The sequence below is a fragment of the Cimex lectularius genome, unplaced genomic scaffold (assembly GCF_000648675.2).
Source record: "Cimex lectularius strain Harlan isolate CLEC.00 unplaced genomic scaffold, Clec_2.1 scaffold391, whole genome shotgun sequence".
NCBI classification, from domain to species: Eukaryota; Metazoa; Arthropoda; class Insecta; order Hemiptera; family Cimicidae; genus Cimex; species Cimex lectularius.
This window is the reverse complement of record NW_019394149.1, coordinates 74,778-100,112: the sequence shown is the minus strand read 5'-3', so window position 1 is coordinate 100,112 and position 25,335 is coordinate 74,778. Positions and strand designations below refer to the sequence as shown.

The following is a 25,335-nucleotide window of genomic DNA, read 5'->3' as shown; positions in this document are numbered from 1 at the left end:
TGCTGATTAAACTAGTATCCACGGTACACCAAAGAACTAAAGATAGTGACATCACCGACAGGCTCAGCATATTAGTACTTGACATTGTTCATTAATGATCATTTATAAAATATTTAGATGACAATTAAAATGAGCATAGTGTGCTATTCTAAATAGCATGGTGTGTTATTATGCATAGCTTTTTTATTTTAAAATTTTGATAAAAAACCAAACATCTATAAGCTTTAAATATTAGCTGTAATATGTTTACTATAATTAATGGCCTTTTACATGAATGAAAAAGAAAAAAAAATCAGTCACGTTTTTAATACAAACTCATAGATAAAACTAAACATAAGTGAAATACAAATAATAATTGAACAATAACATTATGAACAAAACAAAACAAAGCCCAAACACAAGAACAAAGCAAACAAAATGAATTAATGACATGAACAGTAAAAACAAGAATCTAAATTAAAATTCCACCCCTAACCATCCCTAAATTAAAATTAAAATATAATATTAAACAACGATTTAAAGTTTTTAAAAAAGTATGAAAAATATATAAAATAAATGGTTTATTAGATATTATTTAATTTTTTTTTTTGCCTTGTTATACATTAGCCAATGAACCAACTTTCAGGCTTTCAGGGCCGTGCATCCAACCCAGCCGCAGCAAAAGAACAGGGAATGATAAGGCTCCCCTCTCATATTCTCAATCTTAAATCTTAAAGGTCTAATGTTTTTGAGATGTGGATATAAACCTTACATCAGGATATCTGGAAAAGTCCACATCTCCCAAATCCCCGGAGCTAAACTTGCTCAGGGAGCCCTATCAACCCCACCCGCCCACTGCAGACAAGCCAGCCGAGTCCAGCCCCCAACAGACAATTGAATCGGTTCAGTGATAGCGAATGAAGAAATAATTTAAATTTCTAACCTTTGCTCAAGGTATATGGCATATATACTATACCTAAGAAATTCCAATGCCCTAGATGTGTATGGTATGTCCACAAATCTAGCCAAACATATAAATGAGGCAATCAGTGATAGTCATTTAATTAGCTAATTTAAACTTAGCTTTATAGAGGGAAAGTTTCCCAATAAACTTAAACTTTTACTACTAATGTATCTCCTGTTTGTAAAAAAGGTCAGAGAGAGTGTGTCAAGTGATATAGACCGATCACACTTACTCCAGCTTTGTCAAAACTGTTTAAAACAGCATTCAAGAATAGGCTGTACAAGTTCCTGGAAAAATTTAATGTCCATCACAATATGGATACAGAAATGACCTAAGAACCATTGCTTAAATAAATGTTGTGATAATGACATGTAATGGTTATGAAAAAAAAACACCTATAACAATGGCTATGTGACCATAATATACTATGTGATGTGCCTAGGGCATTCGATACGGTTAATCACACAATTCTGTTGGAAAAGTTACGTCACTTTGGCATCAGGGGTAAATCTTTGAAATTTTGTGAAAATTGAATAATAAAACAAGAAACAGACTAATAATTAATGGCACTTATTTTAGTCATGAAGTTGTTAAACATGGTGTAGCCCAAGGGTCCAAATTAGGACCTATAGTTTTTGTGATATATTTAAATGACTTGAAAGCTCTCATAATAGTACAGATAAGAATATTTCCCCCTTCCAACTTGCTGGCGATACTAAAGACAATATAAAAAATTTGACAACAGTATTAACTGAAGTATATGATTACTTCTACATTAACATACTAGCCATAAATGTGAATAAAAATTAATTTATCAGTTATGAGATTGAAAACAATAATAAAAAAGCTGTAAACTATCTAAATTTTGTACTAGATAATAAGCTTAAATGACATAATCATTATTGATTGTATGCAGAAAACTTGCCAGAAAACTAGTGAAAAGGGAACATGTTGACTCCTAGACTATTTTAAAATTGCGCTTTTCCATATTTCCACCATTTAAAAAAATATATATCTAAAGAATTTATTTAAATTAATTACACTTTTATCTAAGGTCTTGGTTGAGATGAAAAAACTACTGTCACGAGCGGGATTCAAACCCACTACCTTCGGCTCAATATGCTGCTACTCTAACCACTTGAGCCGAAGGTCGTGGGTTGGAATCCCGCTCACGACACTTTTTCATCTCAACCAATACCTTAGATAAAAAGTCTGTTCCTGTTACTGCAATTTTCAAAAAACCCTCCCAACCACCGTAAATCAGCACATCAGAAACCTCACCGACTGATGAGATGATGGCTGTGAGATCGAGGAAGCGATGGTGTTGATAGTCAAAGTGATACACAAGTATTTAAACAGGCAATATTTTAGTATCATTGGCGTACTACTTTTCAAATATGGTTTAAGTTAGTTCTCAGTTAGTGGAGCCAGCCTCTTTATGACCTTGCGCACAGAGACCAATGTGTCCATTTAGATCACTGTCTACAGATCTTCGTAAAGCTCGAAGCTGGCTTTTTATCAGATCTCACAACTTTGCTATCCTTCAGGGATTGCTTTTTCTTTTCTAAGAGTAAGGAGTACATAGTATTCTTCCTGTACACAATGAAAGTCATGGTTGAGGGGGGTACTCACAATATTCAACCATCAGCACTATACTTACTTTCTCACTAATATGTACTTTCACTCAACGAAAACTATATCTATGAAGTGGAGTATTTTACAGCCCAAAAGCTTTCTCAAAATCCTGTGCATCTTTCATGCCTTGGCTTTTCCTTACCGTAGGAATCTCAGCCTGCATAAGCATTCACACTTTAGAAGGACATGTTCTGCTTTTCTTCTTCTTCCTGGCAATATCTGCTTGGCTTATTTCTACTGTTCCGAGTGTATGCATAAGCCTCGGAAGTGCAATGTCCTACTAGCATCCAACTATCATTCTAAACCTGACAAGTCGTAGGTTTAATAGTTCAGTTAGTTTCTGTGAGGGTCTTTTAATTAGGTTTTTTGTTTCTCACGGTCCTGGAATACAGTCCCATTGAACTGAGAACTTATTCTTAATCCAATGTCTGATGGATCTACCTTTTTGGCAATTTGGTATGCCGCCAAAGAGTTCAGAACCGATAGGTGTCTTCATGGAACTTCCTTGCCCAATCTTTCGGCCTCTCCATTTTGCCCCTCTACCCTCTGCGCCCTCCAACTCAAACGACGGGACTTTACTCCGATGCAGTAATTGCTCTCAATGCCATCTGGCTGTCTGAATAAATGCCTATTCTTGCCTTTTATCTCCTTGGCACAGTGTTCTATAGTTACATTTTCTGCTCGAAAGAGTGGAATATTTCCCAAGTATTATTTGCATTCGTCATTGGTTAATTTTCATAGATACCAGTTGCTGGCCCCTACCGTCTTAGAGCCATCTGCATATCAGGTATTTTAATTTGAAATTTCTTATCAAATCTGAATTTTGGGAGTTCATGGCGTCAACTGGCATCCCTATAAATTTGTCTCCTGAAGTTCCTTCTGAATTTTTATTACTTATTTTTATGAGTAGGTTATTGTGAGAATGTTAATTGTGGCTCTGCTTTCTCCAGATGAAAGATATAGTGGGATTCAGGAAGACTTCCAGGGTGACAATGGGGGCCATTCTCATAGCTCCAGTAATGCTTGAGCATTCTAGTCTCCGAGCAGTACTGAGAATCTTGAATGCTCTCAGTGTCTTCGTCACCAAACAGATCTTGGTCAGACATTGCAAAAGGTTTTATCCTATTCAACTAAAAATAATATATCCTATTCAACTAAAAGTTTATAGTGTGGTGGGTCTAAAAAATACAAACCATAGCAAAAAGTGATGTTGGGTCATTTAAAGGCACAAGCAAGTAGCAAATAACAGGAGACAGATAAAATATTTTGCTTTTATTTATATCTACATTTCATCCACAATATTTAGTAACTGGAAGAAGGACAGTTTCACCATGTCAATTTATTACTGTTTACCATTTTATTATCTGGTAATACAAAAATTATAATAAGTTAAGAACTATAATAATAATAATCATAATCATAATAATAGAAATAATAATAAAAGATTTACTTTTTACTCCCTTTATTATTTTTTATTTTACTCTACAATAAAGAACCTAAGACTATATACATACAAGTTATTGACAAAGTGAGGCCATCTTTCAACCAGAGATGAAAAAACAATAGCATCTGCATAAAAGATGCCTATAATATATATACACTGACATAATGCAACAGTAGCCGCCATTAATTATTAACATGGTAATGCTGACTTGTTAAAATGGTAAAAATACAAGTTAACTATATAAATTGAGGTAACAATTTTCCATGTCTTAATAAACAATATTTAAAAATAATGAATGGTAGGTTACAGGACAGAGGAAATCTGTGACAGTTTAAAAACAAATTATTACAAAATCATCACAAGAAATCTTGGTTATTTGACACAAGTAATCAAACATCACAATATATCATATTGTGCTCTCTGATTGTTTTAAATACTTATTGTTAATTTTTTATCATCCTCATATACATATAATTATTTATATATTTTGCTTGATAAATATTTTCACAGACAAAGAAAAATGAATACATTTATAATAAAAGAAAAAACAATTAAAAAATATACATAAAAGTTTTTTGTTTTGTGTTTTTTGTTTATTATGTAAAACTAGACACTTCCAAAATTGTGTACAAAAATAAGTTGAATAAAATATTTAAGTAATTTCTCATTTATTAATGTGCATGTTATATAATATTATATGTAGGCTCGTATTCATTGTATCGATTTTGCTAGAAATAATTTTTTTTTCTCAATTCAACAAGATTTTAAAAAACATTAGACCAGAAAAAAATAAATGTGATGTTCATCAAATAATCTATAATCATAAAATTCTGCTCAAATGTAACAGTAAATAGAATATATGAATTTTTTTCTATCTAATTTTTATAACCGGGATCAAAATTTTAACTGAAGTTCTTAAAAATTCTCATAGTAATTTAATATCTTTTTTAAAAATAAATTCTCTTTAATCACAATACACTTTTTTCAATTATCACTTTCTTTTTTTTCCAATTAAAAGAAATTCTAATAACTGCTCCCCCTTGCTTCTTCTTTCTATATAACACTTTCCATAAAAATATATAATATATTCTCATACTAAAATACCAATTTCTTTCTTTTAATCATCACAAAATTTACAGCATACATAGAAAAATGTACATTTTTTCATATTATATTGGATTGATTAATGTTTCCATCATTTCAATTAAGTGACAGATCATTTAAAAAGCCTGGCAGTGTAAAAAATGGACAGCATTAAACAAAAAATATACATAATTTATATCTCATTCACATTATTATTTTTTTTATACATTGCACATACATATGCTGTCTAAAAAGAACAGAAAACCAAAAGACAAAAATATAATTTTAAAAAGTTATGCATATTTACAAATTTTTTTAGGGGAAAAAAAAATCGACGTTTGTATTTAAACAAACCTCTATTTCGCAAACAGATTTACCTTGTATTTTAAACGTTTTGAGTGAAAGTTTTCAACACACGCATAAACTTGAACATTGATCTATATTTAATTTTCAGGTGGCTGAAGATAGTGCCTGCAATTTAAAAAAACCTCGTTCTATAAAAATTATAGAAATCGTTCAAACTACACAACTTAGGTAAGTAGAAATATATTTCATTTCACTAATACAGTAACTTTTCATTAGAACATTTCATAAAATTTTAACAAGTTCTGGAAGAGCCTCTGTATTCTCCCGATTTGAATAAAAAAATCCAAATTATCTTTAAGTACACATTATAAAATGTAACGAGACTCAAACCCTGCTCTTGAAGAGATAATTGTGTTATTAGGGAACTTAATTAAATGTGTGCTAGTGGAGATCTTAAAAAATGTTTCTTTAGCAAGGCAGATTTTTTGAAAAGTATCATACTTTTAGATAGAAACAGATCAATCTGTTGACAGCGAAGACAGATGTTTGTTATTATACATAACGCATTTTACAATTAAAAATATGCGATTGAGTGCAAGTTTTTTTCTCTTCTTTTTCTAATCCGCCACAAAACGGCCGAAACAGTGGACGCTAATTTTGGTCTGGGATTGTAAAATTTAAAATTATATATTTTCTTTTAACAACTTTTTCATCTAATAGTTAGTTCCAGTAGGTAACTGTGACAAAAAAAACATACTCTTACAATAATAAAAAAAAACTCAAATTCCACACAGAACCATTCACACAGAAGTTTTACAGTAATGAATCATATGGAAAAAAATGTGTGAAATATTTCTTGTGGAAATCTTTTTAAGGTTTTTCTGCATCGATTTTTCTTTATCAATCTCACTCACTCGATAACTCTCTCTCGCACGTTCAACTCTCTTACACGCCTGATAAAGAATTTATTAAAACAATTTATTTGTAGCTGGTAAATTATTTTTTAAACTATTATATATTCTTGTATTAATAAAAACTATAAAATACAAACAAAATCATGCATATTTTGTCATAAAGACTAAAAATACCATTTACTCTTAATCTATGTCACATGTCACAAAAGTGGTGACTGATCACAGTTGGGTCCAATTTTTACAATTAATCCATGTTATAACTGGTAACTCTTATTTGTTTATCTTTTTTTAACGGATCAAAACCATAAAAATATTTCAAACTAGAAACAAAAAACACATTTTTTTTTAAAACTTAATAAAATATCTTAACAGGAAACATGCATACCAAAAATATCAACTAAAACTGTCAAAAGTTATTAGTTTTTTTAAAATAATTATCAAATTGTTAAAGGCCAACTTTTATTTAGATTTCCTTATTTAAAACAACAAACGCTGGCCTTTAAAAATTATTTTTCTTTACGGTTTTCAAGAAAAAAAAATTTAAAAAATCAAAAAGTTAAAATCAATACATGTACCAACACCATGACCCCAAACGTGTTAACAAGTAAAGAAACAAAATTAGTTGATAAGAAAGACAAGAGAAAATGTGCAATGTCTAATGGAAATTAGCCATAACCAAAAAGGAAAAAAAATAAAATTAATCATTTAACTATGGCAAAAGGAAAAATAAAAGTTGAAACTTTCGTTTTGGAATGTAAATTGTTGCAATTTGTGTTTCTTATGGTTTAAGCTGACTTACACACATATAACTTTTTTTACAATGATTTTTTTTATAAATTGTTTTTATACATTTTTATTAAAAAATATATTAGTAAAATTCAATCACAACTGTTTTTTCTCTTCTTGCAAGCCATGTGAATCCACCTCACATGCTTTTAGCAATTTTGTGAGGATAACGATTTATAATTAATTATACATAAATAAATTTTTGTTTTATGATGCCCAAAATATCCCTTCCAGAACAAGACCCTCTTGTAAAACTGGAATGTATAACAGTAATTTAACAATCTTCGTCAAAAAAATATACGTTTATATATTTTTGAGTGTTTGTACATTTAAAATATTATTAAAAACAAAAATCTGCAGGCGATAGGTCGGTAACAATTTTTTTTTTAAACAACAAATAACAATATATGATAAAATTCAATTCATTATTTTAGGAAAAAAAATAAAGATATGGTTGGTGTTGGGCCTGCGAGATGAAAGATGTACTTCTTGGTTTATATAATGCCTTTTTTCAATAAAAAAATAAGCAATTTATAATGTGCTTTGTACTTTTTTTGTTTTTATTTTTTTTAGATTTTATTTTTAATTTTTTTTTTTATATTTTATATATATTTTGAAGGCATTTCTCTTTTCTATTAAACAATAAGATCTAAAAAAGAGTCAAATAATCCTTCTGTCTTGCACATCACACACTTAAAACTATAACCATAACATAATAAAATCTACAAACTGTTCTTTATAATTTACACAGTTGTCTTGTGAGCCTGGTAAACTGTGGTTAGGGCACACAACAGGTAACTGCTTATTAACTTATGAACACATGACACCTGCAATCTCACTTTTCTTCGGATTTTTTTCTTCTCCTCTTTAAATGAATATTGCACATTGGACATTGGAGATTGTTGTTCTTTTTACAATAGAATTCTTTTTATAGTTATCCTACTCCTTCAAAATTGGCATACTGGCCTAATAAGCTGGCATTTTGATGCCGGTACGCCTGTATGCTTCTGCCTAAAGGAGTATTGTAAATTTGCAATGAGTCCCTTGACATATCTATTAATATTGTTACTTCCTCTTTGCGTGAAGCATCTCCATGAGGAGTGTCTGTGTCGGTGCACTTCCGTTACAGTGTTTCACGTACAGGTGTTCCTCACCCGTTGTCGCCAATCTATGGATTTCGGGAAGGATCTGCAGGAGTTTGTTGAACTTGTCCTGAAAGAAAAAGAAGAAGAAAAAAATTAACAATGTTTTCGTTGCCCTTATCAGCAGAAGTTCATAACCAACACATTGTGAGAAATGGTTTTACCAATACTTCAACTGCAAGTTTGAAGACAAATGATTTCACAACTGCAGTTTCTGCCAAATAAAATTTACTTTTGATTCATGCCTTCTACAAGAAATGCGGTAAATGTTTCACAAATAAGCAAACGTTAGAACTAACATAACTAGCTCCAATTAAACATTTTCACAATCACTGAAAAATCAGTGGGAAAATTTTTTAAAATACAAAAACTGGTTGTTTATTAAATTTTTAGAGTGTGAAACCGAAAGTGGATTGTAAGAAATATCATAAATCGATGTACATCTACCTGCACTTGTGGATATGTTGTCAGACAGTAGTCATGAAGGGATTGTTGAACTTGTTCATGTCCTTCTTGGACGTGTTTCCTATTCATCAGGCCTCTCACTTCTGTAAACATAGAAAAATAATGTACTAAACAAGATAACATGAACACTATTAACGTTTGCTATCAGTTGCTCACGTTAAAAAGAGTCTTTAGTACTAATAAAAGTTTATTAATTATTTTTAAACTTTTCCGATACATTGACCATTGACTTTACAAACATTTCCATCAAGATTTTCCCATCTGTTGTCTCACCTGGGTTGAGTAGGAGGAGGAATTTGATGCAGATGTAGTCACTCAGGTCAAATTTGAGGTCCTGGAGTTTGGTAGTGATCTCTGTAAAGGGCTCGGAGAGGGATGGAACGCCCAAGAGGCCGAGGCTCAGCAGATCGAACTTCTGTCCATTTGGTAGTGTCGTTTCGTCGGGCAGTGAATTGTGCATCCTTTGGTGCATGTGGTCGAGCACGAGCATGTCCGACCACGAGTGCTGGAGTAACTTCATCTGGTCATCAACCTCCAATAAAAAAAAATATAAAAAAATAACACACACAAAAAAGCAATTAAAAAAATGTAATTGAAATAGAAAGAAAAGATAAATAATAAAATAATAAACATTTTATTAATTAATCAAACAGCACAAATACACCGGGTATGGCAAAATGTTGTAATATATTTGTCAGAGAACTAGGCAATTGAAAATGATTTAAACAAAAAAAACAAGATATTACTAAAAAACAAACCTACCACTAAAAATGATAAAATGCTGAAAAATGTCTGACAGACCAAAAGAACAAATTAGGCAGGGCAGGAAACAAACCAACTATAAGTTCATCACTCTTCAAACCACAACAAGAAATCTTACCTTTTTGTATTTCTTATAGGTTTATAAAGAAATAACACACAAACTGACCACCAAATAGGGCAAAATGCTGAAATGCATGACAGACCAAATCAGGGTGATCGGAAACTACTTTATCAACAATTTCATTGACCCAGAACTCATCAAAAACTTTATAAAAGATTTTTACCGAATGCCAAAACATGTTTGACATACTGAAACAGCGAGGGGATAAGCAGGGCAAGAAAAAGCCCAAAAACAAGTTAATCACTCTTCAAATCTCAACAAGAAATCTCTCTTTTTTTTTTTTTTTTAACATAGAATTAAAAAGAGACCTCACAATACAAATCTACCACTAAAAATGAAAAATTCTAAAAAATAGGCAAGAGCAGCCCGAGAATAGACAGGGTAGGATAGGAAACATCAACTACAAGTGATCAGCCCCACAAACTTCACATTTTTGTATCTTTTATAGATTAAAAAAAATCATTAAATACACAAATCTACCACTAAAAATGCTAAAATGCCAAACGACAAGCCAAAACACTTAGGATAGATAGGACAGGAAAGGAAACAACTCAACTAATGATGATCAATTTTCAAACCTCAACAAGAAATCTTGCATTTTTCTATTTCTTATAAATTAAAAAGCAAAAACAACACTAAAGACACAAACCTACTGCTAAAAATGTAAAAATACTGAAAGACAGACCAAAAACAGTGAGGATAGGCAACAACAACTGAAATTTGTTCCCTAAAACATCGTCAAGAAATATCTTCTTTTTGTATTTCTTATAGATTTAAAAAGAAACAACTAAAAACACAAAATCCACCACTAAAAATATTAAAATGCCAAATTATGTCTGACAGAGCAGAAAGATCCGAAATGAAAAAAAAAAAAAATTGATCAATATGAGATCTCACCAACATATCTTTTCCTAAGGAACGGTATAAAAAAGAAGCAGCAACTATCAAGTTGTCTGGGGCATAAGCAAGCCAACTTAATGACTATTCCATTTTATGAAATCAAATTATGACATAAAAAATGTTTTTTACTTCAAAAATGTTACTAAATCGTAAGTGGATTTATTTATGGAAGACTATTCCTAGACAAAATTTATATTTTAGACTAATATATTTTAATGTCGTTCCATATGATACATTTTTTTAAAATTTCATGCACAATTAAACAGCTTTTCAAATTAAATTGTGAGATTTCCTTTGAGGTTTGCACAGATTCATCACTTAAGGCTAAACTAGAAGCATATCTTACAGGCCAAAATGAAGATAGGCTGCTCAAAATAATCAAAAAAGATCAAACTAAGTTAATTTGATCCATTTAGAACGAAATAATATTTTTGTACATCCCCTGCCTGTACTAGGTAGCGTGTGAGATCCTCAAAGAAAGAAACAAAGTATGTTTTTATAAAAGGATAATGAAAAACAAACCAATGAACAAACAATAAACAGTGTAATACAGTACAGAATAAACGTGTAATATGAAAAAAAAAGCCCAATTTGAAATTATAAATTTTTTACTTTCTTTGTTGTTTTTGATATTTTGAATAATGATCCTCTCTTAAAAAAAGGGAAAAAACGAAATGCCATATTTAATGAAAAATTCATTGCGTAGTTTTTACATTGTAAAAATGTTAGCCTATGAATTGTGTCTTGTGTTATATTTACTGATGGAACTAGTTACAAGATTGTTTTTATGTATATACATATTTTATATATACAAGAACATTTAAGAAAGATTTGGTATTGATTCATTACTTTAAATTCACTTAATTTTTTTTTGTATTATATCTATATGGTTTACACACAATAATTTTAAGGAGTGAGTTTATAGTTACATCCAGTCTTAATGTAGCATTTATTAGTACCCCCCATGAAAAATACTATAGTCTATTATGGTTTGAGCAAGAGAAAAATATAATATTTATAAAAATATAAATACAAGTATAAAATTGAAGCATAAGTTTTTATTGCTCTCAGTAAGAAGTCTAAACACTTTTATTAGATGTCATTTATTAATGTTTTTCACTTTTTGACTGCATTGTTTAATCAAACCGGCGTATGTAAAACGTATGTAAGGTTGAGTTAAGAATAAAATGGCAAAATTTGCTGAACGTAGGTAGACCAAAACCGTCCAACATCAATGGTGTAATAAACCGATATCAAACATTCAAGTCTTACATTCAATCAAAGACGACGAAGAAAACGAAGTTGGTGGTCAGGGTCGCCGTGAGGAACACGAAAAGGCAAGAGAAGGCGAAGTAGAGTAGAATCGAGTACAGGATGCTTATCAGACCCAGGTGGATGATCATTTTCGTGCCAAAGGATCCGGTTTCAAGCAAAAACACATGATTTTCTCGTACGAGGTGGAAAATACGGAAAAACACGTGTTTAAAAAACCGTTAGAAATTTTTCGGTAACGATGATCAAGAAGAGTGCCAAGTTGCCACAACACGAGGAAGGGCCTTGCGCTCAAGGTTCTTCCTCGTCTGAAAGCGCTCACACTCATCGCACTAGCTTCGAAAACACTTCACGTCGGTGTATTTCTTGTATTTTATAACACGAATTATTAAAAATTCAAATCCGTCCCTATCTTCCAATAAAAACGCTAAAATAAAATCAAATTCGCGCAAGAAATGCGATGGATTTTGACTTTCGACTGATGATCATCTCAGTTGGGAAATTTCCCGTCCTTAGAGTCATTTTTTTAAAACGTACACTTCCTGAAGTCGCTTTATTTCAAATAAATATCTTCATTGAAAAAATTGGATGGGTAGACTTCAACGAGGATATTTAAAATAGAACCGACAGGGAAACCACGAGGGAAAGTGCAGCCGATGCGAACAGACACCCTCCGGAAGGCGAAGGATTGCGCAACAAAGAAAACTAGGCAAGGTCGTTGAGAATTCAATTTACGGATCGCCTGCACGTAGTGCCTTTGTTATAATTGTCCGATGTGTTTTTATTACGGACGGAGAAACATCTCTGGGTATCATTAAGTTACCCGATGACTTGAAACTTGTGTGAAGAAACCCTAAAAATTTTCGCAATACACCCAAAATACAGTTGTGTCAGAACCATGGGTAAACGAAACGTGAATGCGAATGATCACATTTCTCGCAACAGGCAGTCTTCTTCTCGGGTCTTTATTTGATCGTGCTTTTCCGTCCCATCAAAGAAATATAACATGAAAGCCATTTTTCTAAAATTGTACGGCCTGGCAAATTGGCTGAAAACTCTACCAGTCGCCAGTTTAATTCATTATTACACTAAAGCTTAATGCGATCTGATCAGCCCTGACAGTTCGATCCCTGGATCATCCATGACCTTTTGGTTCTATGTGCTCTGACTATCATTAGTGAGATCGACTGGCAAAGATGACAGATGCATATTGAAGAAAAACCCAAATCATACAGTAGTCACTAGAATGTTTTAAGAAACAATGGTCTGCACGAAGACAAAAACCTTTACTCGACTGTTTGTGATGAAACATCGAGATCTAATTGCTAACCTGTGGTGGATGCAAGTTCGGACCTTTGACGTTCTATTTAAGCGGGTCTCAGATTTAAATCAGACTAGTAGAAGATGACGTTGCTGTCCATGGCACACAATAGGAGAAGATAATGTCCTGCAGTTCCAGCCGTTAGACAACTCGGTAGAAAGGACCAAAGAACCCAGAAGTCTCTAGAATGGTTTACTCTTTAGAAGGTCTGTAAAGATCGAATGCAAAGCGACTGCAAATTTCTACCTGCTTTACCCGTTCGTTATTTAAACAGGGGCTTAACAGACTTAAATCAGACTTAAGACTCTAATGGAGCAAACAGCCAATTTAAACCAGAAACAAGAGGTTTCGACAGCTAGTAATCATGATTCACTTAAAATTTAGCAATTTTTCAGTTAGTTGGTAATGGGTCTGGTAGGTGAACACATGCTGAACCGGCATAGGGTCCACTTATTTGGTCCGTCTTCACTCATGGGTTTGTTTAATTACTCCGACGCGTTTCGACATTGCGCAATCTTGGAAGTCCCAACACGTGACCACATGTCGGTTCAACATGAATTTTTCAGTTGCTCGTTACAAATCATTTTTACGAGCCTATCTCTTGATTTGTTTTCAGTCGCGTGGCAGCTTTTAGCCATCTTCGGTTGTGAATTTTTAGTTTTTCAAGGTTATAAGCACGGTGAGGCTAGATACTGATGTAATAGTGTAAGTTGATCGTTTCCGATCATTATACTCTGTCTAACATCGCTTGCTTGTTGTCAAGACGCGTTACAGCTTTTAGCCTATTCAGAGTTGGGTTGTTAGTTGGTCAGGGATAAAACAGGGTGAAGTAACACACCTTAAATATCTAATAATCTTGTAAGTTGGTCATTACCGAACATTTTGGTATGCCTACTTCGCTAGTTTAGTGTTCAATCGCGCTCCAGTTTTTAGCCATCTTCAGTGGTTGGGTTTTGAGTTGCTCAGGGAATAAGCAGGTTGAGGCAAGATAATCTTTATCTAGAAATCTTGTAAATTGGTCTTTACCGATTATTTTGGTCTTTCTAACTTTGCTAGTTTTGTCTTCAACGTGTCTTTTAGCCATCTTGGAACTTGGTTTTTAGTTGTTCAGGGTTATAAGCAGGGTGAGGGAAGACACTCTTAAGTAGTCTTTTTCATTTGTTCTTTACTGATTACTTTGATCTGCCTATCAACACTCGTTTAGTGCTCAGACAATAAGCAGCATTTTTAGGTTTTAGCTGTTTAGGTGTATAAAAAGGGTAAGGCCCTCTGAATCAAATAATCTGAAACCTACAACTCACCACACCGCATCTCACGATTTCTAAATAAATAATCTTGTAAGTTGTTCTTTACCGATTATTTTGATTTGCTTATACCAACTTGTTTGGTCTTCAGACACGTGCAGCTTTCAGCCGAGAGGTGAATTTTTACCTGTTTAGGATATAAACAGGGTGAGAGTCTCTGAATATATAGAGACCTTGTAAGTTGTTCGTTACCGATCATGGCTTGTTAGTTGTTCAGACGCGTTTCACCTTTCAGCCAATTACCAGGTGGTTTCTAGTCATTCAGGGATATAAACAGGGAGAACATTTTAATCAGGTCTTTTACGTCTGTATTAAATCAAGATTTCTTCTTGAGGATTGCGAGGCGGCACCTAGGGTCTGTTCCGATTATCCATATAAACTATAATAGTTTATCCTGACAGACGCGTTGCAGCTTTTAGCTAGGTTTTTAATTAGTCGAGGATATAAACAGGGTGAAGCAAAAAAATAGAGCACTGAAAACGGCGAAATGTGACCAAACTTGCTGGCTAATCAAATTACAAATGCATGAAGTAATTGTGCTTAATGGATCGCAAATTTTTTTGTTAATTTATCTTCTTCTTCGACTGTACATATTTCAATAAATGAGTTGAAAATGTCTTTGAAAGTGAGACGAGTCTGTATATAAAAAATGCCGAATAAGTTTTATTGAATTCTGTTGAGATGCGTTCACGTCTGTTCCCATCCATAAAACACAGCATAACATTGAACTAAAACGCACGATCTAACAGTAACACTGAATCAAACGTGCATTGAATGTCGCCTAACACCCTCTGGAAAAAATGAACTGAGAATTTACTATGATCCTTTTGGCATATTAATCAATTCTCGGAGTAGTAATTAGCTATATAGTATGATTTGACGAATGACATGGGTTTGTCGCTTGATCTTTTCCGTTCGTCCTGTCTTCTGATTCTTGTTGGTTTTGTTTGTTCCTTTCAAAATAAAAACCCTAATCAGAATACGTCTTATGAAACCAGAACAGCATGATCTGTCATGATTTATTGAAAAACGTCCTGGTAAATCTTCATCGGGACGTTCCGGGTGGTTTTTTGTATTCTTTTATTTTGGGGTGGTCGGAACGTGTTGCTCCCAGGCCTTCAAAACGTTTTGTAGGCCACTAGGACGAGGCTGAGTACCGATCAATACCGACCAACACCACCCTTTACAACTATTTTTAAATGTAGTTTTGACGCAGAATTAAATCACGTGAATGCATGTTGTGGAAGAAAAGTTGAAAAATGACTTACGCATAATCCCTATAAATAATTTTTATTGTGAATCTTCCTGGGAGGATTAATTAATCCGCGCAAAGGGTTTAAATTCACTTCGACCTAAAACTTGACCCATTTTACTCAAAAGATTAAAACTATGCCATGAAAAAATATGTTTACGCGAGAACAAATAGTCCTTGCAAGGGAAAAACTATCAATTGGTCAGCTTAACTTTTATTAGGACCGTGTGTACCGACAACATGCTTGTCCCTAAATTACGTAAACTGTTTTGAGACACCCTGCCTTCCACGTGTCGCTTTCCCCTTTGGAACAGTCCTTTGTGTTGTCTGCAGTCGATCGGGCTCAGCGATTCATATTTTCCGAGTCGCGCCGGTTTAAAGCTTGTGTCTTAATAATAGTGTAAAAATTTAAATGAAAATGTAAATAGTTTCTGTAATTAGTACGACGAGGGGAAAATTGAACAAGATATTAAAATTGTTCGTAAGAAACACTTTAAACATAGTTAAATTGAACCCTTTTTTTAATCCATTATATTTCGTGGTTCGATTGACCAAATAACTTCTTTCAATTAATTAATCTTTATGTAAGGTAATGGTTGAAATGAAAAAGTTGTCATGAGCGGGATTCGAACCCACGACCTTCGGCTAAATACGCCGCTATTCTACCACTTGAGCTATCGTGACTTCGATCCACTCGGACACCAACTTCCCATCTCAATCAACCTTTCGAATTTTCCCTCCTTTTTTAATGTTCAATTCATATCGACTATGCAATACTTTTTGTAAATTCAGAATTTGGTAATTTGTAGATTGGTCGTTTTCAATTATTTTGCCTTGCCTCACTATTGTGGTATGGCGCGTTTTGGCTACGGCCATCTTAAGATGGCCACCATTTAAGTGGTGGGTATGTGGGCCTTACCCTGCTTATAACCCTGACAAACTAAAAACCGACAGGTCAAATGCCGAAACACGTCTATAAACCAACAAAGCGACGACAGGCTAAATTGATCGGTAATTTAGCTTTTGCATCTCGCAGACCCTAAGAGGAAATCACACAACTTTAAGGTCATAAAATAGTAATAGTCAAAAAAATAATTTTCTGTTCTTCATTGGATACAATTTGTAAAGGGGTAACAAACAAGTTGTTTCCATACCTCTGTACCTATACTTAATCATTGCGCAAATTGAGAAATAAAAAAATTAGAAAACTAAAACGGAGATTTTTTTTTCATCGGTATTTGTGGTTATTTTGACCACACGCGACCAATTGGTGGGGATGAACTTGAAGCCCTGTCAACACGTGTACATTTTCGAGCCTTGGGCAACGATGGCCCCACCATTCTTGCAGCAACAACGCTAAGTGAAAGTAAAACCAGGGCCTTGAAGACCTGCCCCTATTTCTGTAAAATATTTAAGTCGAATTTGTTTTATTCACTGCAGGAAGAGTTTATTTACATGTAAATATTATTTTTGATAAATTTGACGGTCAACGGAATTGAAAATCGGGGGATTTGATCATGGTACAAATACGCAGTTTTTTTTTTAGAAGGATCGTGTCGCTTGCACTGAACTAGGGACTAGGAAAGTACGATAAACCAGAAGGCTTGCTTGGTAAACAAAAACCCCACTTCCTAGTATCCAGCATCATCATCAAATAGGCAGTTTGCTAGTGACATTCAATAACTTGATGTAAATCTGTTATTTGACAAAATATGCGATGGGTTGTCATCGAACAGTTTCATAACTACAAATCATTTTGACCTGTTTTCGCCACCTGAACAATTAACAAAACAACATCTGCTTGAAGACGATCATCACGAAACAAGGACGGTAAAAATAACCACTTGAATGGATAAAATGTCCCAGAACTTTTAGTAAGAGATAGCAACTTCCATTTAAGTCAGAGATTCTTAGGACTATATCTAAGTCGGGCAATTTTAAGATTTCTAGGGCTGGGTACAACTAACCTTCTACAAGACTTAATATACGGTGTAGAACTACCAAGCCATCTAATATCCGACGCATCCAATCAAAAGTCATGAGACAAATCGTCAAAGCTACTTACTACGTCACTGACCACACTATCCACGACCTCAACATTCCTTTTGTCAACGCTGATCTGTCCCCGATTCCGAAAGTTTCACACCAACCCTACTGCTCGAGTCCTCTCTACACATTTCCACCATGAGAACCCGCCATGTCTACTTAATCGACGGTGCCTCGAGACCTCCTTGTCTCTTAATCCCTCATACTGCCAAGGTTGGTGTGTCACGGATTTGAACCAAACTGCTTTTGGTGATCCTACATTCCAAAATATAGGACATGTATCCGCCACTTCTTGTGAATAGGCTCTCGTTTCGCCAAAAAATTTGAAAATTATGTTCTACTTGCTCTAGTCAACTAGGTGACTATATTATTTTCTTGCATTTTTCATTTACATTGCAGTAAAAATACAGTAAAGCTATCGAAGTTTATCAATAACCAAGACTTCTAAAAACAAAATATTTTTCATGTAAACTGGGTCATAATTTTTCTCTCTAATGAAACTAATATGAAATTTTGATTGAACACTTCTAGAAACTCCTAAATATAAATTTTTGTTTTAATTTAAATTTATCGAATTTTTGACCCCTAATTTTACCGATGTTTCACGGAAAAAATGTTTATTATTTTTTTTTAAAGTTAACTCGAAAAATATTCAGTTTTTAGAAATTTTTTCGTTATTGATAAACTTTGATAGCCTTATCTACATTTTATTGCAAACTACATAAAAATGCTGTAAAATGATGTATTCACATCATATTGTTTTGAGCAAATACAAAAGCGAAAAAAATTATTAAAATACGGAAAATTTCAACTTTCAAAAAAAAAAATTGTCGAAACACCTGGGCACATTCTCAACAAAAGGCGGATTATGTGTACGATATTTTGGGGTGTAGAATCGCAAAAAAAAGTTTGGTCCAAATCCGTGACCCACCAACTCGGTCATCCCTTGCGACTGTCAGCATTGACTGGTTTCTCATGGCATGTGTCCTCTGGGTGCAGCGCTGGCAATAGTGTGACCGTATGTAAAAACGTACTGTGATCACATTTGTAATATACATAAAAAATAATTTTAAAAAGTAGTATAATAAAATAATAATAAACAATATTCAAGGATGGCTAATGGAAAACAAATAGGGTTGAAGGAAAGGCTGGTTTGACCAAAACATCCTAGTTATTGAAAAAGATATAGCGAGGATAGGCGCACCGAACTTTTTGCTTCTCTACCCCTACCCTTAACTGTTAAATTAATCAAGGAAAACCTGATTATGAAAACTGAATTATCTATGATAAAACATAGAATCAAATTCTAATAAAATTCTTTGAAGAAAAGAAGACAAGCTATTAGGAATAAGCATACTACATTGACACAACGAATTGTGCGTATTATCTTTAGTTTATGGGATTGTAGAAAAAAAATTGTAAACAAGTTGGAAGGTCTGATCAAGCTCAAATACCCTTGACACGAATGCAGCCTCGTTGAAGTCAGTGGAAGGAGTTGGTAAAGGCCGAATAGTGTTTTTTGGTTATCTTGGATACTGCGAATCAATTGTGTTACATCTGCTTCTCTTCAATGGATGTGAAACAAGTATAAGTACCAAATTTAGAACAATAATAAAAAAAGTCAGTTTATCCATTATTTATCCATGTTTCCGAAGAGGGTAGACGTTGTTGGTCCTTGGCACCGATCGCCCCCTCTACCCTGGCCGGTTGCAGGCGATGGAGTAGGGCCCAACGCGGTCAAGGACCATCGCATTGTTCGAACCCGGCCAAGCCCCGAATTACCGTGCTTTCATTGCCGTTTTCCCATTTCCTAGGCTCGTTAGCCGTTTCGTAACTTTTCCGAAAGATGGAAAGGATTTTTATCCGGGGCGGGCGTTTGGACGATGCCTGTTTAACATGCCGATTGAAACGGCCTAGTTCAGAAAACAACCTGACTTTACACCTTGAAGTTTTTTAATGTTGTAAATTGAAAACGAATAAATGGAGTGTTTTTCAAGGATTTTTGATTACTGCAATCCTGTAGTCCTTATGTCTAGTTTTCTGTTCTATATCAGGACGGACGTAACTGGGAAGAATACAGCATTCTAACAGTACTGATCTATTCTCGTTATAAATTCTTAACTTTGGTATGTCCTTCGAGAAGTGGGCAATGCTTTTACTGAGAGTTACTGGAGGTAAGGATGCATCCAGAGTAAGGATGGGTAGTTTATGAACGACCCAGTTCAAATGAACTTTTCTTGAAAAAGAACTGTACTGACCTGTCTTCTCTTTACGGAACTGTAGTACTTTTCAGCCCCTCACCGCTAGGGTTCACAAGAATCATGCGCGAGCGCGAATTCACAACCTTGGGCTTATTTGGTCCAATACTCCTCTCATGGGTGCAGTGTTCATCCAGTTCCCAGTTCAATTGTCTTTTAGTTCATTTGTTGTACTTGAGTTCAGCACAATAGTTCAGTTACTTTTCGGACTTAGGGAAATAGTGCTTCGTCGAAAAACCGAACCTAAATAACCTGACGGAGCTCTACAGTTCAGTACTTCAGTTCATGTTGATAGTACTCAAATGAACTATAGTAGTTCAATACAAAGAATTGTCCCAAAAGGAACGTGTTTGCCCGTCTCTAGTCCATAGTGTCGACTGCATGGATGACGTTCGGGTTGGTGAATAGGTCCCCTCTCTTAGATTAAAAGAGAACGATTAATTTAATTGAACAGACTTCTCAGAACTCCACTGTCTTTGTACAGGTACAATGGTAATACCATCGGTATAGACACAGTCCCGCAAGATCCGAAAATATATATTTTTTTTTCGGGTGCATATTGATAACTTTGCATGTTCTTCGCAAACTATGGCTTAAGATATAGCGTAGATAAACCGTGAGGGCGGTGCTTCTGGCCAAGGAGCGCAAAGTGGATAGAGGTGTATAGCAAATGGAAATGTAGAAGAGACCCAAATATTCGACTGCTTGGGAGTTGCTCTTGTTGGTAAATTACATAGCAGTTGATTAAGAAAGCAAACCATCAACTGTTATGGTAATGATTCTCACACACCTATCTATGGACGTCGGAAGAAACGCAGAATGACAGCGAACCGTTCATTTAATTGCACAGAAATCGAATCTATGAATGATAGGACCTTTTCACAACAATTGGTTGTCCAGGGAGTTGTTTGAAAGACCAAGATGCATCAAAATGATAATTTTATTCAACCTCATTGTGCAGCAGATGAACATGGAGTGAAGTCCATTCCAAATCAATAGTTTTATCATGGTTGAACTAGCATTCTCAGAACTCCAGTCATTGCAGAGAAGAATGGCAAAACTATCGCGGCGCAGCAAATGTTTTGTTTAGTTTCTTCGAAAGTTATGACTACGACAGAAGGCAGTGCTTCCAGTCAAGAATCGAGAGTGTAGATAGTGCCAACTTGTAAAGGTCAATTTATAGTTAACTGGACATATCAGGAGTTAAGGTAGAATAAGTGCCAACCAAAGAGTCGACTGCAGGAGTTGTTCATGTTGACAAATGCCCCAGTAGTTGATTATGGAACAATATAAGCCATCACCGGTTATTGTTATAAAGTATAATTATTACACTCATATCTTAGAGTGGACGACAGAAGAAACCTCTCTGTACTTAAGGGATATTGCCCTAGAATAACTGAAGCTTAATTTGAAAGGAGTAGGTACCCGATTGATGTACTGAGAGTTCGAATGTCGAAGAACTACACAGGTTATAATAATGGCCAACCTCGTTGTGCAATAGAGGAACATGGATGGAGTTTAGGTTCGTCTCTTGGTTTGATTATGAATGATGGAAACCCATACTACCCATAAATCCTCTATTTGCGGGTGAGAAGAATGGCATGATCATCGGGTCGAGTGCGATGCTACCTGTGTATCCTTGAACGAGAAGAATGGTAATAAGAATAGATGGGATGCACAGTTCATTTAATTGAACAAAGACGGCATTACGGGTGATGCGACCTTGTGCCTGTTCAGAACCTCTCTCAGGAATGCTACCCCTAAATAACTAGAGCTAATAAAGGTAGTAGGCTTGCAAAGTGTCTACCGATTGGAAGTTGCTAAGCTTGGTGGCCCATCGTAACATAGGCTTGGAAGAACTCAAAGGTGATACTACTGATCCTCAACCTTATTGGGCAGGAGAAATCCTATGGATTGACCATGCATGATGGAACCTCAGCCTGGCTTTTTGTAACATGAGTTTGTTCGAGATGAATGGTATCTATGAACAGTGAAGAAATCAATTCTAAACTAAGAGCCTGGGCCGACCCAGCAATCGAACGGCTCCTAAAGATCACATCGTAAAACAGGTTTCGTTAGTTAATGTTTAATATGAATGACCACGTGACACTTATGCTTACCCAGTCTTCAGACTACAATTTGTTGCTTGAGAATGGCGAATTTCAACAGTTTTGATGATGGTCATCATACTCACTTTCTAGGGGTAGCTTAACGTATCATTTAATCGAAGAAAATGGCAGGCTGTTCCTGATGGTTTGTCCACGGGGAACACCATCCTGCCTTCTCAAAATTCCTTTATGTTGGGATGAAGGAAATGGTATGACCGTCGAGTTTGTCTTAAGATTCCAATAGCCTTAGTTGGCATAATAAATATTGTACACATGGTTCCTTTCGTTATCTTGATAACTTCAGTGGGTCTGTCAGAACACGTATAACAGATCATCAATCAATGATGATAGCACTATGATAGAGAATTGGCATAGAGGGATGATCGGAAGCGACCAAACTGTTCTTCACCTCGCATATCTCAAAATACAATTTAACAAAGGATAAAATGTGTTTATCTCAATTAACCTATAATTTAAAAAGATATATAGACAATTTGACTTCCACTTGGACATTTCCCAAACTTGGATAGATTGCAGATGCAACATCATTGCAGAAATGTTTTCGATGTTGCAGAAGCGTTTAAACGACATTATCGCTCATGGCCGGTCGAGCCCTAGGACAATTTTTTCATCATGTCCTATAGTCAATGCACTTATCTCGTTTACTCTTTCTACGACGAGAAACGCGGTCGAGGGGTTAATCAAAAATAAAAATAAATCCTGTACGTTTGTCTTCTGCATATTCGCTTTTCGAGACTGCCAGGAAACGATTTTTTGGGTGATGGGTGGAGGTGGATTTTGTAAAATGAAAACAGTTCTTTGTCAAGAAGTGAGTCGAGCAAAGGCGGAACCCCTTGTACAAAACTAAATGGAATAAAACTCGTTCACAGGTGTGGCCGAAAAGTAAAGCAGTTGAAAGTACAGCTAATAACTTAAAGCTGTCGAACACATTACTGATATGTTACGCCTTTTATAATTTACAGCATAGGCATGACATTGTACTGCATTGTCGGGAAACTAATGCAGCTTTATGGTTTTAAAATGAAAACAATTAAATAAATTATTTTAATCATTTTTATTAATTAAAATACTCTCCATCACTCTCAATACACTTCTCCCAACGAGTTGGCAACTTCTCTACTATACCGTTTGAATAGAATTTTGAGCCTTTATTATTAACAAATTCTGTAAACGCATTTTCTAACGACTTTTGATCAATAAATTTTTTATGTTGTAAAACCTTGTCCAGGTGTCTGAATAAAACGATAGTCGGTAGGCGCAAGGTCTGGAGAATAAGAAGGTGGGGCAGAACCTCATAAAAAGATCCAACAGTTTTCGTGTGGCCATTGTGAGACGTGGGACCGAGGGTAGTTGACCAAAGATGGCCTCAATAATGCCAATTTCTGCTGCACTGTTTCAATTTGAAAGGAATACATTTCGGCATTGATTGTTTCTCCAGAATTCAAGACGCTGTAGGAAATCTGCCCAAATGAAGACCACCAAAGAGTACCATAACCTTTTCTTTTGATAAGTTGGGGGCTTTGAAAAAGTGATGCTGCTTCTCCATTGTCGAGCCACTGCCTAGAACGCTGTTATCATAGAGATTCACTATTGAAAAAGGTTCGCTTCTGTTTCGGCAAAGATGTATTGTGCATGATTTTTTCGACAGTCGTTTAATGCATGAGAAACCCAACTCTCGAGCTTTGGGTCGACTCGACAACCTTTCCAATTGCCTTAAGGTGGTCAGCGACGATTTGTTAACTGAAAGATTTGGCTCGTTCTCGAACAGTCCTTCTGGGATTTTCTTCTCATACTGCCATCGCTCGAGACATCATTAATGTTTCTGACGTTTGGGCACCATTGCGACCAAGTTCTATCTCGTAAAATCAAAAACTACGCGAAATTAGCGCGTTGACATCTAATAAAAGACTGAATTATTCCCAAATAACGAAACATTTTTGCTTGGAAGAGGATTAAAAATGTTGACATTCGTACAAAAAATTATCCAAGAAACGTAAACAGTTTATTATATAGAGGGGTAGTTGAAAGAAAACATGAAAACCTGCATTATTTTCCGGAAACGCAGTAAATTTGAGTAATTCATGCTGATATTTTCTAGTTGGATAAAAAGTATGTCTATTTGTTTCTGATCTTGATATGTGGAAATTTCGCCAACTTCAGTAGTGGGTCTGTACAATGTGAGGAAGCTCAGGTCGTCTTTTTGAAACTAAACCAACACTGAAGATGGTGAAATGCTGAAGACTGTAGAAACAAACCAGCGAATATGGATCCTTCATCCATCTTCTTCCTCATAAATTTCCTCATAATCTCATTTCCTCAAGGAAAAACATCATGAGGTTAGAATGCGACTAAAATTAACCAGACCCCTTTACAATCGGGTTTAAAATAATTCGTATATGAACAACACGGATAGAAACGGAATTTCAAGGACGGCTCCTTTAAACACCTACGAATGGACAATATATCATTTTAAATACTTTCGATACATGCAGCCGAAACAAAGAACCACTTTCGTTTAAATACAGCCAAATCAAATCGAAAAGAAACCATCTCACAGGAAGTTGATTCAATGTCTTCTTTGGTCGTAAAGAGGACTGATGTCGATATCGATAAAAAAATATATTGAAATAAATTAAGACTAACTTGAACGCACTAAGAATCAATAGAACTGTCACCTTACCTGAAACATTGCAAACTTTCACCTTCAAGCGAGAACAACAAAATCGGAAATGAACAAAAATCAAAACACAGTACGAAAATCAAAGTCTAACAATAAAATATTTTTAAAAAATAGCATACTGACATGCTATGGCAGCACAACAAAGATTAAACTGCTTATATTTACTTCTATGTAGGTATTTTCATTACCTGTTTATTGACGAAAATATTTTATACCTAGGTCGGTTCCATCCTGGTCTGTGTTTTACTTGTTTGGTCTTTAGTGAATTTTTTATTTCGTAAAAGGTGATAATCAAGGTCAGGGATATAAAAGGGCGAGGCAAGACAACCAGAATATCTAAAAATATTGTAAGTTGGCCGCTACCATTATTTTAGACTTATCATCACTTCTTTGCTGTTAAGAAGCGTTGCAGCTTGACACCTTAAGCGGAAGGTTTTTAGTTGCTCAGGTTATAAGCAAGTCGAGGCAAGATAATATCTAGTAATCTTGTAAATTGGCCTTTACTGATTATTTTGGTTTTCCAACCTTTGCTAGTTTGTATTCAAGGTGTTACAGCTTTTAGCCATCTTTGA

General features: G+C 34.7%; 1 protein-coding gene across 3 annotated transcripts in view; it reads right to left on the bottom strand.

Moving 5' to 3' along the window:
• Positions 1-7,961: 7,961 nt before the first annotated feature.
• Positions 7,962-25,335, bottom strand: part of LOC106668243 (nuclear hormone receptor FTZ-F1) — an 89,947-nt gene continuing 72,573 nt past the window's right edge. For 2 of the 3 annotated variants that reach the window (XM_014396799.2, XM_014396794.2), the window contains 3 exons: positions 8,992-9,253; positions 8,701-8,801; positions 7,962-8,323 (listed from right to left, as the gene is read on the bottom strand). In XM_014396799.2, coding sequence (XP_014252285.1) covers positions 8,177-8,323; positions 8,701-8,801; positions 8,992-9,253 — 510 coding nt within the window. In that variant the 3' untranslated portion in view covers positions 7,962-8,176. The remainder of the gene's footprint in view (positions 8,324-8,700; positions 8,802-8,991; positions 9,254-25,335) is intronic. The other variant, XM_014396795.2, reaches the window with a different exon arrangement.